The sequence below is a fragment of the Clavispora lusitaniae genome (assembly GCF_014636115.1).
Source record: "Clavispora lusitaniae strain FDAARGOS_655 chromosome Unknown tig00000078_pilon, whole genome shotgun sequence".
Lineage (NCBI taxonomy): Eukaryota > Fungi > Ascomycota > Pichiomycetes > Serinales > Metschnikowiaceae > Clavispora > Clavispora lusitaniae.
The window spans coordinates 467,304-487,597 of NW_027093977.1; the positions used below are offsets into that span (position 1 = coordinate 467,304).

A 20,294-nucleotide genomic window follows, 5' to 3' on the forward strand; every position below is an offset into this window, starting at 1 on the left:
GTCTACATACAATGAAAAAAGATTATTGAGATGGATGTCACGTGCAAAGATCCACATTACCACGTGACTAAAGAATGATTACATAATACCAACCGGCTTTCAACGAACAGATTGGCTCACACTTTACTCCAAGTGTTCATGTCGATTTGTCGATTCCAAGAAAGAGAGTCTAGGAATCACTGAAAAAAATTTAGGGATCACTTGATTTACATTCCGCGATTAAAGACAGTAGAGGGAATTGCGGCTCTTTGTATCGAACCATAAGTCGTCGCGAAGAAGGAACTGGAACATATGCATCATGCCATTTTCGATCTTTTTAGCTCCCACACTTTAAAAGCGTATTTTGCAGGGATTTTTAATGAACATCATTTATTGCATATAAGCTTCTAGTCCGCGGGGATATCTGGAGAATGTAACACATATGTTCTGCCATTACCACTTCTTGTCAAGATAATACAGATGGAATACTTTCAAAAGATCAGGCATTTAAGATAGTTGCATCTTCAGGGACATGACATTAGACACTAGCAATAATCAAGGTGACCTGTTTTCTCGTCACTCGTTTCTTTTACTGATATGCATGCCCCGCGGAAAATCTATACTGTATGAACATGAGGATTGCGTCACCTGCTACTTTCTGCAATTGGAGTTGGAGGAACTCAAAATAAGGTTACGCTGTGTCATAGGTGCTCTATCATTACCCGTGGTCGGAAGACTTGACTTTACAGGAGCGTGATACCACTCCAATTTTCACTTCAACTCAGGAAATATTTTGAACATTGCTTCGGCATGTCAAAGCTTGCCGTGCGGAAAAATCGCGGAGGCGTTTTTCCGGTATGCAGTCAAAATCTTCCGGTGCCGTCATTACTTAAAAGCTTGGAGTTTCCATACGAAGCGTAAAAAGTATTGGAAAAACTCTCTATTTTCTTTTGGTCCATAATTATTTCTGCTTTTGCTTACCATACACACCTATACTAAATCCATACGAAATGCCTCCCGAGGTATGGCCACCTACAGGAATACATGATATCGAAGAGCTGAACACCTCATGCCCGTACGTGCTATCTAAAGCAGTCTTGGGGACAGGCTCATACTCCCATGTTTACGAGTGCAAAAACAAATTCACAGGAATCCATTACGCAGCCAAAAGGTATAATAAAAAACTTGTTTATGGCATGGAGCTGCTGCTCCAATCGGAATTCCAGGTGCTCAAAGCTGTGCTGAATGGGCATCGGAACATTTTGCTGATGGTTGATTACTTTGAGACCAACGATTATTTCTACTTGGTGACAGACTTAGCTGCAGGCGGCGAACTCTTTAGCAGGATAACCACAGGAAAAGGTCGATTGTCAGTGAGCGAAACACGGGCAGTGCTTTTGACATTGCTTTCTGCGTTGGCCCACTTGCATGAAAATAAAATTGTGCACCGCGACATTAAAGCAGAGAACATTTTGTTTGCCAGCCGGAGCTCAAAACCATCACTGTTGCTTTTGGCTGATTTTGGCCATGCGTTAACTCTCAAGGACGGAAAAATGGCTTATGATTGCAGTGGTACGTTGAGTTACATCGCCCCAGAAGTTCTTCTGAGGACAGGACACAGTTTTCCGGCGGACATGTGGGCTGTGGGAGTACTCACATATTTCATGCTCTCTGGATACATGCCATTTGATTGTGACTCGGACGAAGAAACGAAGGAACTCATATCCAAAGGCGACTTTGTGTTTGAGCCCGCGGAATACTGGCTGCATGTACCCGAGACTGCTAAGGATTTTATTGGCAGATGCTTTGCATTAGACCCTGCAAAGAGAATCACTGCAGCACAAGCTTTGAAGCATCCGTTCCTCCTTGAAAGCCGCCCGAAGCCGTCTCCATCATTCCAGAAGCTTCAAGATGCGGTCTGGAAACTTCACAAGCAGCAGCTGCAGAAATCCTCCACCAATCTCTCTGCATTACATCGCAGATTCAACTCATCTTCTTCAACTTCTGTTTCCTCCAATCACTCAATTATGGAAACCGACCACACACTTTTAGGCGAGCGGTGTTACAGTCCGGATAAAGTTTCAGCGTTTACTACTCCGGTGACATCAACAACTACGTCGAGGGAACACTCCCAGATCAGTATTCACTCACCTACTGCATTATCACTCTCCCTGTCTGTCTCTGGCCGCACGGGAAAAGCCAACTTTGTAATTTAGAACATAGTACAATTTTACAAATTTGTTCCAGCATAAAACGTGTATTATAGTTGCGTGAGATGTATTTTATTCTGTTCCAGTCGTAAATACCGCAGAACTAACTTTATTTGTATGGAGAGAGACTGGAATACAGGATGTCCTGCAACACAAGACATAATCTTGCAGCACGAGAACATCTACAGAGGTGAACCTCGGATTTGTGCTGCAATTAGTAGCATTAATTGGGATAACATAGCATCATGGCAACTGTAGTTGCAGAATATCGCTGGCTCGGAAACTTATAAAGATGTCAGCACAAAAACTGATCCAATCTTTTGAATCTCTGTATCCAAAGAAAAGAGCATAGGTTAATCGATCGAAATGACAGTCACTGGTAAAACCATCTATGAAAAAATCCACTTCCTATATTGTCGTACTGAAAAAAAAGTCCAAAACATTAGGAGACAAAAGTTTGCAGTCTGCAGCGACGAAGATGCTATACAAACAATTCTCGACAATACACTGTCTGAAATGCAAGACGAAAAGTCTGGTATTTATATACGCACTTTCTCAGATGTTATGGTTATGGAGAAAGACAAGGGCAACTCGATTGTTGGAGTTGTCACCGAATGCTTCCAAGCTAAACCATTTGACTTGTGGTTTGTGCTGACTATTCTCGACAACAGTATCATGGTGTTTGACAAACAAGACTTGAATACACAAATGTCCAACTTGGCTGTCGATGATGCTAAGGAAATGGCCACCAAGATCACAGAGATTTTCGAAACCACTGTTAAAAATAGCGCCAAAGTCGATAGGTGGAGTGAGGGAAGAGACAGTTTTATAAAGAACGTGCAATTTTTTACCTCAAGAAATGCACAAGTGGAGGCTGTTCTCCCAGCATTTCCGTGCAAGTCTCTGAACCCAGAGAAGGTTGCATCAACAACGCCAGATAAAGGGGAAGAGCTTGCCCTCAAAAGAATCATAGAGTTTGTCTCTTATGTGAATGAGATATATCCCCCGGGGATGAAGTTTTTCATTGTCAGCGATGGACATGTGTTCAGCGATTGTATCAATGTTGATGACAAGGTTGTTGATAGTTACACCGAGCAGCTCAAGAAGCTATACCACAGAGTAAAGCCCGAAGGATTCGACGGCATTCACTTCCGTGGATTGAATGACTGCTTTAAGTCTTCTACCAAAAACGAAATTGCGCCTCTATTGAATACCATCACAGTAGACCACTATTTGGATACCCACTTGGACGACGCAACCGAAATCAACCGGAAGATTATGATGCTTGGATGCGACGACAACGCAGAAACATTGAGAGAGGAGATCAAGACACCGCTGCACCCTCGGCTTTATTTGTACAGAGGATTTAACAAGTTCATGTACGAGGACTTGGTGAATACCCCCAAGGCCCAAGCCATGTCACGGAAAAAGTTCAAGAAGATGGTTTCCTCCATAGCCTTTGAGATGATACTCCGCAACGATGCCTATTCCAACTTGGTGGAATTGGTGTTCCCTTTCCACTTGCGTCTCTCGATCCACGCCCATCACAATGCAGGACCAAAGTATGGTATTAGATTGTTGGACACAAGTATCTGTTGCTCGTATGACCACAATCCCGACGAGGAGGACCGTTTGCTTCACATTCCTACACCATGGCACAATGCAGTTTTCAAACTTGGTGACCGCGAAAAGATGATTGTCTCGAACTCCAAACTTGCTGAGATGCTTGAAAAGGACGAAAAATATGTGGGTGGATGGCACGAGAAAGAGCGCTGCTTTGTTTATGCCCCTAGCGTTCAGCCAAATCTTTAATGTTGACTAGTCGTTGCTACCAATGTATGTTTGCTTTTCCTATTGCGTAGTGTGCACGATTGATGAAAATCGCACAACTGATTGATAACCTTGCTATAGCTCACGCGAAGAATCACACAGTAGCTTCATTCAACAAGTTTCTTTCTAAAAAATGTCTTGGGATCAAGTTTCGTTCACCCTTCCGGCTCATTCAAAAGGTTGTTACCTCATCACAGACGAGGTCATCCGCAATGTTCCTCAGATTAAAGATTACAAAGTTGGCCTCTTGCACTTGTTCCTCCAGCACACTTCAGCTGGTTTGTCCCTCAACGAAAATTGCGATCCTGATGTCAGAGAAGATATGGGTACATCATTAGATCGTGTGGTTCCTGAAGGTGACTTTTACATCCATGCGGATGAAGGTCCTGATGACATGCCAGGCCATGTTAAGAGCTCGTTGATCGGAGTCAGCGTAACAATTCCTATCCGCAATGGTCGCTTAGCCACTGGTACATGGCAAGGCGTATACTTGTGTGAATTCCGCAGGTATATGCACAGAAGAAATATCGTGGCTACGATCCAGGGAGAAAAGAAGTAACATAGGACGAATAAATCTCATTTATCTTCTTCGTATCTCAGGATACTGTAGGCACGTAAAGTTTCAAACTTTTCTTCTTCCAATTTTTGCAAGGCATTTTCTAATTCTGTCCGCCTCTTCCATACCTGGTCTGTTAAAAGGCCAAACCAACCGTTATGGCGCAAACACTTTCGCCGATCCTGTAAACACATAGATCCGTTATAGCTTATGTTGTCTTGATTGTTGTACGCATGCACGATCTCATCAATCTCGTCCTTGAATGTCTCATAGATATTATCACTCTGTATCATCTTTTCGTACTCTTCTTTTGTAAGAAGATCATCAAGACGTTTATCGAAACAACATAAATCAACCTTTTTGGTTTTCGAGCCCTTTTTCTTCTTTTTCTTTGCTGACTCCTCTTCCACGGGTTCTACGGTGTTCTGGAGTCTCTCGTTAATGATACGAATCTTCTCTTTGATGATCGGAAGGAACAGCTCGCGAGCGGTAACCAAACTGTGTTCGGATTGAACTTTATCCACTTTAGATGCATTTTCAACAAGTTCATTTCGTATATGCAATGGAAGCTTTTCCATATCAAGCGGCAGGACTTCTGGGAGCTCAGGAAATTCCACACCCATCTTAATTAAATCATCGTACGTGTTGATATATGTAAGCACGAATTTGATGTGTTGTGGCGTCAACACTTCTGACCCTTGAAGTTTGCCTTGGAGATATCTTCTTCCACATTCCTCAGAACAGTACTTGGATTTTTCCGCCTTTCTTATAGGCTGGAAGCATCCAGGCATACGGCATTTTCGATTCCAAAGCATGGACCCCACACCCTTCCACTGGCAAAATTTGCAATAAAACTTATCAATGAGATGCTTGTACTGTGAATTAATCTTCATACACTTAAAATGGAACCACTCTTCACATCCATCGCAACCCACCATAAGTTCACCACCATGATCCGGCTTGCGGCATATACAATACACTTCCTCTGAGTTAAGATTGTACTTGGGAGCCGCTTTGAACCTTTTGTACTGTTTTGCTATATCTTCGTTGGATTCCACATCTTCATCTTTTGCACGCTTAGTCTCCACCGCGAGAGATGGCGACTTTGATTTTCTTTTCCGGACTAAATCATGCTCCGTTTCTGGCGTCAGTGTGGTCTCTAGAGGTGTTTTCTCTCTAATTTCGGCCATACTGGGTCTGTCTTAAGTTGTTCAAGTATTGTATTTATCAATGGAATATACACACTCTTACATCTTTCCTCACTAATGCAGTCTGTACAGTAATCAAATCTACAAAATCTGTGATACAATTTCAGCTGATCACTGAAATTTATACTAAAACAAAGTCCATACCTACTAATGGAACGGAAAGAGCCAGAACAAGTAACAGTAGTGAGAGGCAATCAAAATGAAGAATTCAGTTTTCTCTTATACGAATTTCTTACTCGCGATGTAGTTAGAGAGCATGGAATACACATTTTATGCTTTTTTTTTTTTTTTTTTTTTGGACTCTTATAGTCCTCTCTTGCTGGTTTGGGCGGGTACTGGGCAGTATAAATTAGCATAAAATTGAAGAGTACGTGTTCATATTGTAATATGGTTTATGACCAGTCAATGGTGTAGCTTTTCCTGGAGCATGCGTAATAAAATGCCTTCATGAAATACTAGATAATTTTCTTTTACTATACATTATTTCCAAACTGTCTTCAGATTGACCTTCAGTTTTATCTACTCTTTGGTTTCAGCTTCGTCAGAGTTGTCGTCCTCCTTCTGGTCGTCTTCTTCCACCAAGGTTTTTGGCTTGAAGACCTCCAATAACGTGTCATCTCCTACACTAGCATAAAGGTTGGAGATAGTAGGATGCACAGAAAAGTCGTTAATTCTGTTTGTGTGTCCTCCGTGGACAAACTTCAAGCAGGGGTCTTCCATGTGACGTGTTTTCCTCTTAGAATCCGAAGACTCTGATGTGGGATAAGTGTATTCTTCGCCCAAGTAATTCAAGTCCCATGTGATGACTCTTTTGTCTAAGCCCCACGAATGCAACAAGTTAGGTTCATTGTCAGCGTCCCAAGTTAATCCCACTACTGAGTCGTTGTGGCCAAATAGGAGACGAATTGGCTCATTGACATTTCTAGCATCATATAACTTGACCACATTATCTTTCCCCGCCGTAGCAAAAAGTGAGGAAACTGAAGGATGAAAAGAGATGGCATTCGCAACGTGATTGTTAGTAATCTTAATGACAGGCGATTGGTTAATGGCACGAATGTCGTGGATCTGTGTTGAAAAATCATCAGATACGGAACCAAAGAGATACTTTGACGGCCGACTGAAGCTAATATCATTTATCACCGCAGAATGAGTAAGAATTTTCTCCTTCGGAGCCTCTGGTTTGACAACATCCCACAAGGCAAGTTTGGAGTCATTGGCTCCAGACAAAAACTCAGTAGACGAGACCCAGTCCAAACCATAACCTTCACTGTCATGGAATTTGAAGTCCACTGATGGCTTTTCTGGAGAGCTGAACAAGTGCACAGTCCCCTGATTGTCAAATGTAAGAATACTTTCTCCATCTGGAGAAACCTGTAACTTGTTCACTTCACCTGGGTGGTTCCACGAGTGTACCACTTTGAACAGACTTTCTGAGCCATTCATAGGTATAGGGATACTTGAACTCACGGCAAACTCATCAAAATCTGGAGCAAATGTGCTAGGAAGGTCTAGACTAACCACTTGGACAAGGTCTTGTTCTCGACCAGAGGTGTTAGTTCCAATGGCCAAGTTCACAGATATGGTATTCTTATCTTCGGAAACAGTGTATTTCGGCAAAAACTGCACGGCCATGAGCGGCCATTTCATTGCATGGGTATGTATTGTGTCATAAAGCAATGGCACGGTTTTTTTCCATATTTTAAATTCTTCGTTGATCACCTGTTCACGGAGCTGATGCTCAGAGACAATCTGACGCTCAGCAGCTACCAAAGGGTCTGCAAGCGACATTTCTTTCTCTGCAAAAGGTATCGAAGTGCAGTGAGAATATTCAAATGTTGTAAAGTGTGTACTCGCGTTATAGATGTGCGGAAACCAAGACACATGATAAGATTACAGTTAGAAAGGCGGAGATAGAGAAATCAGTAACGGGAGATGGATAGAATCAGGGAAAGATTTGAATCTGTAAGTTAACGACAATTAGTAAATATGGAAATGAGAAGACTACAGTATATTTCGATTTCGCTTACAATATCCAACATTGATCAACAATGCATAACGACTAATTGGGAGCCGTGACTATCTGAAACCAAGGCCATTCGTGCAATGCAACAGTTGCAATGATACATGATCATTCATTTTATTTGAATTGATATATTACATTGAAAACATTTGATGGACGGTAACCCACAAATAGAAGAGACGGCATCAGATGACTCCGCCTCCTAAGTCATCAGCCTCGCCTTCTGGATTATCAAATGCTCGGCTAAATGTGTAGACGGTGCCATAAATCAAAAATCCACCAAACAAAGTTAATATCACAGCCGTTCTGGTCAAAATTAGCGAGTGATGGAGAAGAATTGGCAAATAGACACCAGTAACAAAGAGTGCAGCTGAGACAAACATGCCAAACTCTTTGATAACCAGGGTTCTTGAAGTTGTACTGGGATCAAAATTAAAGTCGTAGTCACTCAGATTGAATGCACTTTGTGTAACCACCACTGGCAAATATGCCACAGCAAATATGATCCCATCCACTATTGGAAACCAATTGCCATATATTCCAGCAAGTATAACCAAAAGGAATCCCATAGATAGCACAATGGAGAGACCAATGATCTTGTCAAGAGGATTTTTGCTAAAGTGAATTCCCAAACTCATGATTTGAGAGTGTAGTCCCTCCTATCTCTCTCCGCCTTCATTCGGGAAAGGTAGGACAGCACGTGACCCCGTACACTTACAGGGTGGTACAATGGGAATTCTGGATAAATCTGTAGAGACCAAATAATGAAATGAAGCACACCGAAACATTTTGGGCCGGCAAGAAGTGTCTGAATGTTATCGGGGTAATTATCGATATTGCTTTGTTTGCCTTCTTTCTCGTTCTCTGAGTAGACACAATACTCTGGAGTGTACAATAACTACTCAGTAATCGTTTTCTTTTATCAATGGCTTTCGAGGAACTTTTCTGTCCCCAAGTGAAACAGCCTTTGCCTAACCTTTTAGCGCCTGCTGGCTTTGGTGCTGATCATGTGAAAAGCAAGAAAGTGGCTGCTGTGAAGAAACCATCACAAAATGAGTTGGACAGTCTAAAAGTGAAAATGGCTTGGGAAGTAGCCACAAGTCCAGCCAAAAGTATTCCCATGAACTTAATCATGAGCTATATGACGGGAAATTCGATGCAAATAATCCCCGTAACAATGGCTTTGATGTTAATCTGGAACCCATTGAATGCTATAGTTAGGGAAACCAACTCCTCCTTTAGCTCTTTACGAAATGACCGAAACTCATCTGAAATTCTTTTGCCTAAGATTGTGTTTGTTCTTTGTCAGTTGATGAATATGGCTATAGGTTTGTGGAAATTGAATCAAATGGGGTTAATTCCCAACAAGGAAGCTGACTGGCTCTCTTGGAAACCCGTCACACACATTATTGAACGTGTATGGTTAAGTTGAAGACTCGAGTGAAAAGATTGTATAAGATTAAAAGTCTATATAAGATAATGTACAATGCATCAATTATTTTTTGCTCTCGGCTACTCGCGAAACACTAGTACCAGGACCCATATCCTTTTCAAAGATTTGCTGTAAGTTGAATTTCTCAAATTTAAGATAATCCGACACAACACTCATTCCTATGTTGTTTTTGTAACATTCAACCAATATCAACTTATCGTACTGTTTTAAGTCGACTTTGTGCCCGTGTTCATGCCCGACGGCAGTAGCGACAGTCTTAATAATGTCGTCTTTCTCTAGGGTATTAAAATTCCTTCTTGTAACTTGGATGGCAAACTTAACTGGTTCTTGTTCCTCTTTATGGAAATGAGGTTTCAAAACCTTTGCTGCAAGTTTCTTGAGCTCATCCATCGATGCTGATACAGAGTATGTCACTGGAGTCAATTTCTGGGTAAATCTGGTGTTTTTCTCCTTGGACTCGTATGCTTCTTGACAAATGCGATGAATGAAATCAGCAGGATGGATAGGTTTCTTCATCTTGATAAACACGAGGCACTCACACCCCAAATCCATAGGCTGGAGCGGGCTGTTTGAACTCTTACCATTTTGTGATTCTTTTAGGTCCTCCACTTCTTTCTTAATCTGCTCCTCAACAGACAACTTTTTATCTTCATCCTCTGGTGTTTCCTCGTCTGCAATTTCGTCTTTCCAATCAGGGTACCACGTATCGAGCTTCTCCGAAAATAGTTGCATCAACTCTTTTCTGCATCCTTGCTCTTTTCCTCTGTTACACGTAGCATAGACACCGCACGTATTAGGATCAATGAAACCACTGACTTTATATTTTTTATTCCGGTTACCTCCCGAAGATTCGTTTTTCCTTTTGGCCATATCTAATATGTGGTGAAGAACTATCTGGGATATTTTTCAGTCGCATCTTCATCACTGTTTTAGATACACAACAACCATAAGCTTGCCTATCTTTTATGACCTAAAATGTCCCAATGGTGGGACCTTCCCGAAGAAATCGTCGAGGCGATATTGAAGCATGTGTCATTTCGAGACTACGTATCCATCACACAAACGAGCCGGAAGGTAAAAGAAACAATAGACAACCGCCGTTTTTATGAAGTGGTATTGGCATCAAACTTCGCTCAGAGAATAGATAATTTTGAATGGTCCTTTAGTGAAACTGATAAAATTCTCTCGAAAGAACAATTATGGAAGTTATGCTGTGAAATTGAGACTTTTCTTGACTGGGTTCAAGAGTCTAATGTCGGAGACCTTATCTCATCACAAGATAAAGAAATATGTCTCCGGAGAAAGATCCACAAACTCACTGCAAAAGACGAGTATATGATACCAATCATGATTGTTTATGATTCTACAGTTGCAGACTTTATGGAATGTGTAAGAGAAGGAAACACAATGCAACCCCAGTCGCGTGTTTCTTGGGCCCAGCTCTTGATGCATCTACAAAATTTTCGAAAAGCTGTTGCATATTTCCAAGAGGCGAAAACAAATAGCACTACTATCATTGAAAGGACATTTTTCGAAGTCTCTCGAGCAGATTTCAACTTTCCCCTACTAGTGAGGAATCGCTCTAAACAATTGTATCGCATGCGCAAGCAAATCAGCGCACAATTGCCGATTTCGAAAGGAACTTTGGGATTTCCAGATTGGTCATCCTTTATTAAGTTTCTTCATCACATAATTCAACAAATCATGCGCTTGCTTCCAAAGCCCAAGAAACAACATCCCGCATTGAATATACTCCGGGCATACAATGGAGATGGAGTCGGCAGTAAAGAGATGATTGCAGCAATGGTTGCTAAAATATTAACAGAAGCTGTCTTTGGGAAAGTGAGAATTAAAGTAGGTAATTATTTCCCAGATCTTACAGTGAGAGCTTCTGCAGTTGTTGTTTGGGTAGGTTCTATTGAAGTTAGGTTGGCAAGTCGTCCAAGCGAAATCCAAATTATTGCTCGCAGAGTAAACCCCGTTCTGCTTCGAAATCCCTTGGCACCATTAACACCCCGTCGTGTACTAGACCTTATGGTCTTACCTGACCAGTCTCCTACAGTTTCACTTTTGCAGAACTTTCATTTTCCTTGGAGTCCCTCGGCCACGCGATGGAAATTCTTCATTCAAGTTTTCAAAGCTGCGATTTCAAATGAATCTATCTTTTCTACGATCAAGGATGCAGATGATATGCTTTCATACTTCTACTCCTCTAGCCTTTCCGAAAATGATAGGAGAACAATTACTACAGTCACTTCAATACTTCGAAATCATTTAGCAGTTGAAAATTCTAACAAAGAAGACACTTGCGTTAAAAATATAAGTGAGAAATTTGGGAATGGCTTACTTGTTATCAACAGAAACATGGAATATATTGGTTCTATAATTCTGTTTGACCGTGAAAGTGGATCATACTGTGTGTGTCCCCACGATTTTACGCGGATTTGTTTCGCCCAAGAGGCCAGTATTTATCCTGTGGACACATCTGATTTGGAACAAACAAAAAAACTTTTATGCTGGCTTTTCCAGAGTGAAGGGTTTGTTTTCATCGGAGCCTGCCTATATCCTTACATGCTTCACGAAGACAAGAACATACGTATGGTTTCTAGCTCCCACAACTAACCGGCATGTACTGAGAACCAGGTCACGTGATATACTACTCATTGACTCAAACGACTTCATACTTCAGACTGAGATAGTCCATTACTCCTTCACCAATGCTTCAAAGATCCCTATATTTATCGGCAATTAAGGATACTGTCTTCAAAAGGCAACTACCACCATCTATGCGGAGATTCAAACATAGCGTTATTGGCATTGATCTTGGTACCACCAATTCCGCAGTTGCGGTAGTCGAAGGCAAGGATGCAAGGATTCTCGAAAATGAAGAAGGCGGGAGAACAACCCCTTCTGTCGTGGCATTCACAAGAGACTCACAAACCTTGGTAGGGCTTCCTGCAAAGAGACAAGCTCTTATTAATCCACGGAACACCTTCTTTGCCACAAAGAGGTTAATCGGTCGAAAGTTCGAAGACGAAGAGGTGCAAAAAGATATCAACAATGTGCCCTATTCAATTGTTCGGCATGAAAGTGGAGATGCATATGTCCAAACATCAGACGGTGTTCGGTATTCACCCTCTCAGGTGGGAAGTTTCATATTGAATAAGATGAAGCAAGTTGCTGACACTCATCTTCCTTCCGAAGCCAAACATGCGGTAGTCACCGTTCCAGCGTACTTCAATGATTCACAGCGACAAGCCACCAAGAATGCTGGGAAACTAGCTGGCCTAGATGTGTTGCGTGTCATCAATGAACCGACAGCAGCAGCATTGGCCTATGGCATTAACGAGAAACAGAATGATGGTGTGGTGGCTGTCTTCGATTTTGGTGGTGGGACCTTTGATGTATCCATTTTGGATATCGAGGACCGTGTTTTCGAAGTCAGAGCGACGAATGGGAACACACATTTAGGTGGCGAAGATTTTGACATATTGCTCTTGGATTATATCCTCGATGACTTCAAACGTAAAACAGGAATTGACCTTTCCGAAAATAGGATGGCGGTTCAGCGGGTGCGTGAAGCAGCTGAGAAATGCAAGATTGAACTCTCCCATGTCAAGGAGTCGGAAATTAACATTCCTTTTATTTATGAAGACAAGCATATTCAAATGCGGTTGACAGAAGATGAATTAGACAATATGTCTCTACATTTGATTAACAAGACGATTGATCCAGTGAAGAGATGTATTCGTGATGCCGAATTGACTGTTAAAGACATCGATGAAGTTATACTTGTTGGAGGAATGACCAGAATGCCGAAGATCCGTAAAGTTGTTGAGGACCTTTTTAAGAAGACTCCAAACACCAGTGTGAACCCAGATGAGGCTGTTGCGTTGGGTGCAGCCATCCAAGGAGCAGTTTTATCTGGTCAAATAAAGGACGTTGTTCTCTTGGACGTGACTCCGTTGACTTTGGGAATTGAAACGTACGGGGGAATTTTCAGTCCGCTTATCCCTAGAAACACCGCAGTTCCTGTGAGGAAGGAACAGGTCTTCTCCACTGCTGTAGATGGTCAAACCGGCGTTGAAATTCGGGTGTTTCAAGGTGAGCGTCCTATGGTGAAGGACAACAAACTCATTGGCAATTTTAAGTTGGCAAATATCCCATATGGACCGAAAGGAACTCCACAAATTGCTGTGTCGTTTGATATTGATGCTGATGGTATCATAAATGTTTCTGCTACTGATAAGACACCATATGATAAGGACTCTCCGCACTATAACAAACCGAACTCGGTTTCAATTCAAGTATCTGGACAAACTGGTTTGTCGGAACTGGAGGTCCAGGACATTTTAAAGCAGAGTGCAGCAAATGCCAAGAAGGATGCAGAGTATAAGAATCATGTTGAAAACGCCACCAGAGTGGACATTCTTTGTACTGATGCTGAGAATGCCTTGGCTCAATTTGGAGAGTTGATGGAAGAAGAAGAAAAGAAGCAGATTAAGGACGTCTTGTCAGACTTGCGGAGCAAAGTCATCGATGTGAGAGAGAGAGAAATCTTACACGATGTTGGCCTGATGACTGAGCAAGTCAATCACTTACAAAGTATCTGTATGGCCGCTATCCAAAAGGTTGCTTTGAAACAGAAACAATTGCAAGACACGAAGTAATCGCCAGTGTATACTACATGTAAATAGGTAATTCCCAAAGCTAATATATCTTCTATGGAGCAACACTAGTCAGTATCCATTCTATCCGAAGCAGTATTTTCTTCATTTGCACCGGAAGCTGTTCCTGTAGCATCAGCATTTTCAGCCTCAGCGGCCTCGTCATCTCCTGCGTTACCAGCATCGCCTGCTTCGTCAACATCTCGGGCGTTAGAAGTGGAATCAAGCTTGTCCAACCAGACTTGTACATCTTCGTCATCATAAACAACGAAATCTTGGTCTTTTCCAACAACGCTGACAGATGTGTTTTTCATAGTCAACTCCATATCCTGCGATAAGGTATCTCTCAATGCATTCAATCCATGAACGACAAGATCTTCAATTTCAGTGCACTGCCTGATGGTTTCTAAATTACGCTCCAAGTAGGTTCTGGCAGCCTGAGATCTAGCTCCAATGGCTGCACCATAGTACTCTAATACCGATCCAGATGGCTGAAATTCATATAAGTGAGCGCCTGTTTCATCCCATCCACCGACCAATAAGCCGACACCATAGGGCCTAGAGCCATACAGCTGAGTGTTTTCTTGAGCCTTGTCCGCAATTGACAACGCAGCTTTAGATGTTAACAAAGGTCTGTTGAAAACAAGTTTGGAGTTCATGGCAAGCTTACGCAAGTAATTAGATAAAACACGGGCATCAGGAGCCAATCCTGCTAAAGCGATACCCATATGATCGTCAACCTTGATGATCTTCTTTTGATAACTGCCAAGTTCTTCGGCGTTTCTCTTTAATGCCACCAAGACAACATGGTTTGCCGAAGCAATACCAACAGTGGCAGATCCTTGTTTGATAGCCTCTAAAGCATACTCGACTTGAAAAAGGCGCCCGGTCGGCGAGTATGTGACAGAGTCGTTGTCGTAATTATTTCTGAACATGAATCGGCTTGTGAGAGACTAGTGGGTGATTAATACCTTCTTGCCACTTCTGGTGTGAGACTACTCAGATGCATGCAGGATTTTAGAAAGATACCAACGTCACTACTAAAAGCATTCAAGAGAGTCTGGTAAACATACAATGCTGTCACATATCTCACCATTAGCTCCCTTAATATATGTGGGTGCATAATGTGAAGATGTATAGCATCTGCTGATGTGATGCTTCTGAATGTCACGCGTAGCACCCATCAACCCTTTTGAAGCGGTAATCTTGTATCGAAACCAATTGAATGCTACGCTGAAGTGACTTGTAAATGGTTTATCAGAATATGATGTGTATTTATAACGGTGAAGAAGAACCAGTTTCTGGTAAATATGAAGGGAGTATGAATACACCCGTACACCAATAGATAAAACCCTCTCACCCAAACCCTCAAGGCATTCTCTAGATCTTATTCAATGCTATTTCTTCAACGCCAACTCCCCATTATCTATAGAGTATCACGCAGGTCGGGACGGAATTACTCTGTTAAATTTTCAGAGAATTTCGACGGACACGTGCAAGCTACGAAGCCACGGCTAGCGGATTTTAGATATCCTCTCTTCCACACCTTCTTATTGGCGTCGAGCGTTTATATGGGATTAAACGCCTTGTGGTATTCATTGGAGTACGAACAGGTAGAAAATAGTTTGATAAAACAAGCAAACATGCTCGAAGATGAACTACAGAGAACGCTTGAAGAAGTAAAACTGCAACACATCAAGTCAGCCGACAAGTGGTACAGCAAGTTAAAATTTTGGAGCTAATCACTGATCAGAGATCCTGAACTTCCACTTACTTAGAAGAGAACTTTCTCTGTCTAAAATAGAAGAGTTAGCATTAGTCAGCTCAGCTATGCTTTGGTTGTCTGCATCATCCCTAGGAACCTGCATTTTTTTAATAAGTTTCATGGCATCTTCATACTTCAAGCGATCAAACCTGCGCATTCTGAATGAAGGATTTTTGATAAACTCGTCGTAGTTTTCCAAAAGTAATAAATCAATGCTTTGTCTTAAAGTCTCAAATGTCGATTGTAAAGCAACAGAGCCTTGTTCTGGGTCGTTCGATTCGCTCTGCGCTAAATTGGCCATAGATTTTTCAAGATGGGTGATATCCAAATTTAGATTACTAATAGCAATGCGATTGTAATGAGGGGCATCTTCCAATATGTTCAAGAAATATTCAGCGATGAAGTCAAAACTTCTGAATAAACCCAATGTGCGGAAGGACGACGGTAAGTTAGTAAAGATGGAGTTGAACAAATTCTCTAAAAAGAGAGAGAAGTCGAGAATGAAAAAGTTCGGATCAGTGTTGGACGTTTGAGGCATCCAATCATCGTACTCAACCATGTCCAACAACTCTTTTAGTTTGACATCTACCATCTTGAAAATTGCATCCTCTGAGAATTTCCTTATACTCGTGAAAAGCTCTATAGCCTTCAATTTGAATACGGAATGTGTGTCGATATTGATAATTCCAATCCCATTTGTAGCTCTCAATCTCTCATCTAAAAGCTTACCAATTTCATACAAACTGAAGAGGTAATATTCCAAATTGGTATAGCTTTGTGCCACGATTTCCTTGTTATTCGAATTCTTGCTAATGAACTCTTTAATGTCGTTGCAAATACCTATTCCCGGCTCATTCCCCAAAACTTTCTCAAAAATATCGTTCACAATAATATGGTTAAGATCAGATAATTCGTGGCTGTAATGACGGGAGGTAAATTCTAGAACATCTTTTAAAAGTGTCCTTATTCCTAAACAATAGTGGACGTAGTCTTCGCTGAATGGAAATGATATTGGCATCGAATGGACATTGCGAGGAGCAAAATTTGCATCCTTCTTGTACCAGCAAATCTTCATCACATTATCGTAGTCATGACGGTCTGTCACAACCAAAGGCATGTAATGATCAGACTGAATAGAGTCAATGAACTCTATTCTAAAATGTTGAATCAAAATAGGTCCAAAGTAATCTCTGAAAATATCAATCATAATCGTGTAGAGATCAGAGATTTTGTACTGGCTGTTCTCCATGACTTGCAAGAAATTCCCTAACAAATCCTTGAAATCTGCTAATATTCCTAAGTCATTGACTCCCCATTTGTGGCTTTGCAAAAAATTGATAAGCACAGGTTTGAGCTTTACTGAATAGGATTCCCACAAATCATCTGCTGTACTGTTGGATCTTAACTCGAATTTCGTTTGCTTGTTGAGCTGTTTGTCAACGACGAAGAAGGCAGCAATTTTTTGCAAGTAAGCAGCCAAGCTTTCTAGATTTTGAAAAGAAACAGAAGGATCATGAGATGATAACTGTCTTCCTTTAACATTGGCAGACAATGTAATGGGATAAATGATTCTCTGGTATTTCTTCATCCATTCTTTGTGATAAATGGAAGCTAATGAGCCAATATCATTTAGTGATTGGTACACAAGAATGCAGTCGTAGATAGGTGCGAGAGGGATCTGAAGTTCCTTTGAGTCAAAAACATTCAAATATAGCGACGGATCACGCATAGAAACTTCCACTGGAGAATTGAGGTGGTGAGGTAATAAGGCGGGAATTTTGGCATTGTTTCGAAGCTTTTCCCAATTTTCTTGTAGTTCTGCGAGGTTAGCGAAAATGCATTCGCCAATAACATCAACTTTCCGCTCAATGTGTGTAGATAACCATTTGCTTAAACTATCGAAGGACTCTTCTTTGATCATGGCAGTTAAGTGCGGGATAGAATCATATATCTTCACGGCAAAAGTAAAATCTTTCACTTTGGGCAAATGAATGGAGGAGAGTTCATCAATTAACTTCAATGCACTAAAATATTTGTGCTGTTTGATCCAATCAAGAATCTTATTCGAAATCTCTAACACCTGAATGCACAAATTGAGTACCACGGATGTCTCTTCAATCTTCTGGGATGTCTCCTTGCATTTGATGAGAGCTTTCTTCTTAGATATAAGTTCGAACACGGATTTATTGAGTATTTTGTTCACTTGACTTAAGTTTACACTCAACTCTTGTGACTCAGTGGATACGGTATCGATAGTATCAATACAGGTGTTGATGTCATGTGCTGAGTTCAACGATATGTCATTCAATTCGTCATCTTTGGCCTTCACTATGTTATTCAATTTGACAATAAAATCCGATAACGCATTTGCCCTCAATGCATCGGTAATGATAGGAACTAAGCTGTCAAGGTAGTCTTCAGAATGTAAAGATGTTTGAAAAACATCAGCATCTCTTATAAACAAATTCTCAAGCTGGATTGCATCTATATCATCCGAATTCGGCTTAACCATTGTCATGGCTCTATCTTTCAGGCCGTTCATTTGCGATCCCGTAGATGCCATGGAGGAAGTTGTTGATCTATGTTCACGTTTATGACTTGAAGTTTTGCGTGCAGTACAAGACGACAGCAGTTAAGAACTATCATGGGCTACACAACTATAACTTTAAGCAAATATTCTTAAAGCAATCTTATAGAAGTACAAGTCAATTACTTTGAGCAATACCTGATCCATATTGTTCATGTGTCGTTTGTAATCTATAGCAGCTCAAGTATGTTGGATACAGTACCTTAACTCTCTTTCACCACACCGTTATTCATGGATAGAAATAATGTTCTAGTACTAGGTCCCCCTAAGTCGGGAAAAATCCGTTTTGCCCAGTTTATCTCAGGTGATTATGAGACAGAAACCATATCCGATGATTCACACAGTGGGTTAATGTATAAGTGCAACCTAAAGACGAAATACTTCTCTGTGGATGTCAATCTACTAATAGAGGAATTCCCTGAAAGCCGGAAAGAACCAGAAGAGAAATGGATAAGTTCCCTTCAAACGTGGTTTGGGGAATTTGAAAGCGATACGATGGCAGATCTCCGGGAAGTCATCGAAGGAGTGGTTTTCACTGTGTGCGTTAATGAGTGGGATGACAACGTTATTAAACAGCAATTGGATATACTAAGTAATATGAAAGATCTCCTCAAAGATAATGATCCATTTTTCATTGTCATGGGCGTGTCTGAACATGATATAGAACAAGACACGATGGCAGACCTCGAAGATTTAGTTTTACTTAATGGGTTTGAATTTGTGTACTTTAATGATAGCGGCATGAATGAGTTCAGGGACAAAATGGGAAAGGACCGTTTACTCGAAGTTCTAGAAACACATGAGTGGACACAGAAGCATTTAACACATGTGTCAAATGAAGACTACATGGCATACAAGAAAGAGAAAATGACACTGATGACTCAAGGTTTACTACAGGAAGACGATTGCAATATTCCAACATTGGATGTCTTGCTTCAAAAGTTACAGATAGAAAAGCTGAAGGTTGAAGAAATGAAGGAAAATGAGAGAAAAGGCTACGTCGATGGCTTGGTGGATGAGTTTCTTGAATATTTTTGATATACCTTATCAGAGCTTGGGTTGCGTCAGTGGATTGGCGTATTCAATAGTGTACCCAGGCTCAAAATAGCATTCTTGGCAATCTTCGTCTGCAACCCCATTTTCATGAATGAATACTGCAAAATCAAGATACAGAATAGCTTCATTTATCACCACCATGGGGGCATGCCATGTTCCTACTCCATATGTCACAGACTGGTTTCCCTTGCAAACAAAGGCTTTTAAAGTAGATGGATCAGGCAAGTTTTGGGCTGTTGAATTATCTGTGGTTGCAACAATTACTATGTATGCTGCTTCGTTTGGGCAATGACCCATCGGAATAAATGTCTGAGTAGAAAATGGATGTCTCTCTAAAACCTTGGCTTTGTACTGTTTGCTGAACCCAGATCCTGAGATAAGATGCTTAGGAGCAGAGCATCGAAAAATATTCCAGTTGGCGGTTGCCTGCTTTCTGCTAGGACACAGAGCATAATTGTTGGTAATTGGAGCTACCTTGTGCATTTTAACTGCCGTCCCATAGTTTGCAGACGATGACTGGACGTTTTTGATCTGGTCATCGGCAGATATAACTCCCCCATACGGCTTAAAGTTTTCTGGAGTCAATTTTTCTGCCACGATCTTGCCATATAGCGTTGTATCAAATGTGTGAAGAGGCATGGAGTACAAGTTCTCAGGAAGTTAGAATAATTGGTTGAGCTTATCGGGTATTCCCGAGGTGTGCATGTATGCTATCTATCACACCTTTAAAGATTAACAAAGAAACATTATTGCACTGGCCGGATATGACGACACTTCTTCTTTGAGTTATAGTAAACATCTCTATAGTAAATTTTCAGAGTTTTATGGATTAAAATTCTGGCTTTTATTTCATATCCGATGCATTTGGTAACGTCCAAGAGCGACTATTAAAATGTGGGTTTGGGAAAAGTACCAATATTTGTCCAAGAAAACTTCATGGTATTGATACAGCTTTTATGC

At 41.1% G+C, this 20,294-nt stretch overlaps 14 protein-coding genes across 14 annotated transcripts; 7 read left to right on the forward strand and 7 right to left on the reverse strand. All coding sequences in view use genetic code 12, as the record gives it.

Moving 5' to 3' along the window:
* Positions 1 to 989: 989 nt before the first annotated feature.
* CMK1 (protein kinase) lies at positions 990 to 2,195 on the forward strand (the record flags this gene model as incomplete). Its single annotated transcript, XM_002616600.1, has 1 exon — positions 990 to 2,195. The coding sequence occupies one exon, from the start codon at positions 990 to 992 to the stop codon at positions 2,193 to 2,195; it is 1,206 nt and encodes a 401-aa protein (XP_002616646.1).
* Positions 2,196 to 2,555: 360 nt separating this feature from the next.
* On the forward strand, positions 2,556 to 4,001 carry DIT1 (Dit1p; the record flags this gene model as incomplete). Its single annotated transcript, XM_002616599.1, has 1 exon — positions 2,556 to 4,001. The coding sequence occupies one exon, from the start codon at positions 2,556 to 2,558 to the stop codon at positions 3,999 to 4,001; it is 1,446 nt and encodes a 481-aa protein (XP_002616645.1).
* Positions 4,002 to 4,152: 151 nt separating this feature from the next.
* On the forward strand, positions 4,153 to 4,578 carry FOB63_002353 (uncharacterized protein; the record flags this gene model as incomplete). Its single annotated transcript, XM_002616598.1, has 1 exon — positions 4,153 to 4,578. The coding sequence occupies one exon, from the start codon at positions 4,153 to 4,155 to the stop codon at positions 4,576 to 4,578; it is 426 nt and encodes a 141-aa protein (XP_002616644.1).
* Positions 4,579 to 4,595: 17 nt separating this feature from the next.
* On the reverse strand, positions 4,596 to 5,765 carry SPP1 (Spp1p; the record flags this gene model as incomplete). Its single annotated transcript, XM_002616597.1, has 1 exon — positions 4,596 to 5,765. The coding sequence occupies one exon, from the start codon at positions 5,763 to 5,765 to the stop codon at positions 4,596 to 4,598; it is 1,170 nt and encodes a 389-aa protein (XP_002616643.1).
* A 537-nt stretch (positions 5,766 to 6,302) lies between these two features.
* UME1 (Ume1p) lies at positions 6,303 to 7,574 on the reverse strand (the record flags this gene model as incomplete). Its single annotated transcript, XM_002616596.1, has 1 exon — positions 6,303 to 7,574. One exon carries the CDS (start codon positions 7,572 to 7,574, stop codon positions 6,303 to 6,305), a length of 1,272 nt encoding a protein of 423 aa, XP_002616642.1.
* Positions 7,575 to 7,991: 417 nt separating this feature from the next.
* On the reverse strand, positions 7,992 to 8,444 carry FOB63_002356 (uncharacterized protein; the record flags this gene model as incomplete). Its single annotated transcript, XM_002616595.1, has 1 exon — positions 7,992 to 8,444. One exon carries the CDS (start codon positions 8,442 to 8,444, stop codon positions 7,992 to 7,994), a length of 453 nt encoding a protein of 150 aa, XP_002616641.1.
* A 287-nt stretch (positions 8,445 to 8,731) lies between these two features.
* On the forward strand, positions 8,732 to 9,238 carry FOB63_002357 (chaperone; the record flags this gene model as incomplete). The annotated part of the gene is made up of 1 exon (XM_002616594.1): positions 8,732 to 9,238. The coding sequence occupies one exon, from the start codon at positions 8,732 to 8,734 to the stop codon at positions 9,236 to 9,238; it is 507 nt and encodes a 168-aa protein (XP_002616640.1).
* Positions 9,239 to 9,301: 63 nt separating this feature from the next.
* FOB63_002358 (putative tRNA acetyltransferase) lies at positions 9,302 to 10,129 on the reverse strand (the record flags this gene model as incomplete). The annotated part of the gene is made up of 1 exon (XM_002616593.1): positions 9,302 to 10,129. The coding sequence occupies one exon, from the start codon at positions 10,127 to 10,129 to the stop codon at positions 9,302 to 9,304; it is 828 nt and encodes a 275-aa protein (XP_002616639.1).
* Positions 10,130 to 10,234: 105 nt separating this feature from the next.
* FOB63_002359 (F-box protein) lies at positions 10,235 to 11,881 on the forward strand (the record flags this gene model as incomplete). Its single annotated transcript, XM_002616592.1, has 1 exon — positions 10,235 to 11,881. The coding sequence occupies one exon, from the start codon at positions 10,235 to 10,237 to the stop codon at positions 11,879 to 11,881; it is 1,647 nt and encodes a 548-aa protein (XP_002616638.1).
* Positions 11,882 to 11,976: 95 nt separating this feature from the next.
* On the forward strand, positions 11,977 to 13,929 carry FOB63_002360 (Hsp70 family ATPase; the record flags this gene model as incomplete). The annotated part of the gene is made up of 1 exon (XM_002616591.2): positions 11,977 to 13,929. One exon carries the CDS (start codon positions 11,977 to 11,979, stop codon positions 13,927 to 13,929), a length of 1,953 nt encoding a protein of 650 aa, XP_002616637.2.
* A 65-nt stretch (positions 13,930 to 13,994) lies between these two features.
* Positions 13,995 to 14,861, reverse strand: PRE5 (proteasome core particle subunit alpha 6; the record flags this gene model as incomplete). The annotated part of the gene is made up of 1 exon (XM_002616590.1): positions 13,995 to 14,861. The coding sequence occupies one exon, from the start codon at positions 14,859 to 14,861 to the stop codon at positions 13,995 to 13,997; it is 867 nt and encodes a 288-aa protein (XP_002616636.1).
* Positions 14,862 to 15,668: 807 nt separating this feature from the next.
* SEC15 (Rab GTPase-binding exocyst subunit) lies at positions 15,669 to 18,254 on the reverse strand (the record flags this gene model as incomplete). Its single annotated transcript, XM_002616588.1, has 1 exon — positions 15,669 to 18,254. One exon carries the CDS (start codon positions 18,252 to 18,254, stop codon positions 15,669 to 15,671), a length of 2,586 nt encoding a protein of 861 aa, XP_002616634.1.
* Positions 18,255 to 18,509: 255 nt separating this feature from the next.
* Positions 18,510 to 19,316, forward strand: FOB63_002363 (uncharacterized protein; the record flags this gene model as incomplete). The annotated part of the gene is made up of 1 exon (XM_002616587.1): positions 18,510 to 19,316. The coding sequence occupies one exon, from the start codon at positions 18,510 to 18,512 to the stop codon at positions 19,314 to 19,316; it is 807 nt and encodes a 268-aa protein (XP_002616633.1).
* Positions 19,317 to 19,325: 9 nt separating this feature from the next.
* On the reverse strand, positions 19,326 to 19,973 carry FOB63_002364 (ureidoglycolate hydrolase; the record flags this gene model as incomplete). Its single annotated transcript, XM_002616586.1, has 1 exon — positions 19,326 to 19,973. One exon carries the CDS (start codon positions 19,971 to 19,973, stop codon positions 19,326 to 19,328), a length of 648 nt encoding a protein of 215 aa, XP_002616632.1.
* Positions 19,974 to 20,294: the final 321 nt, after the last annotated feature.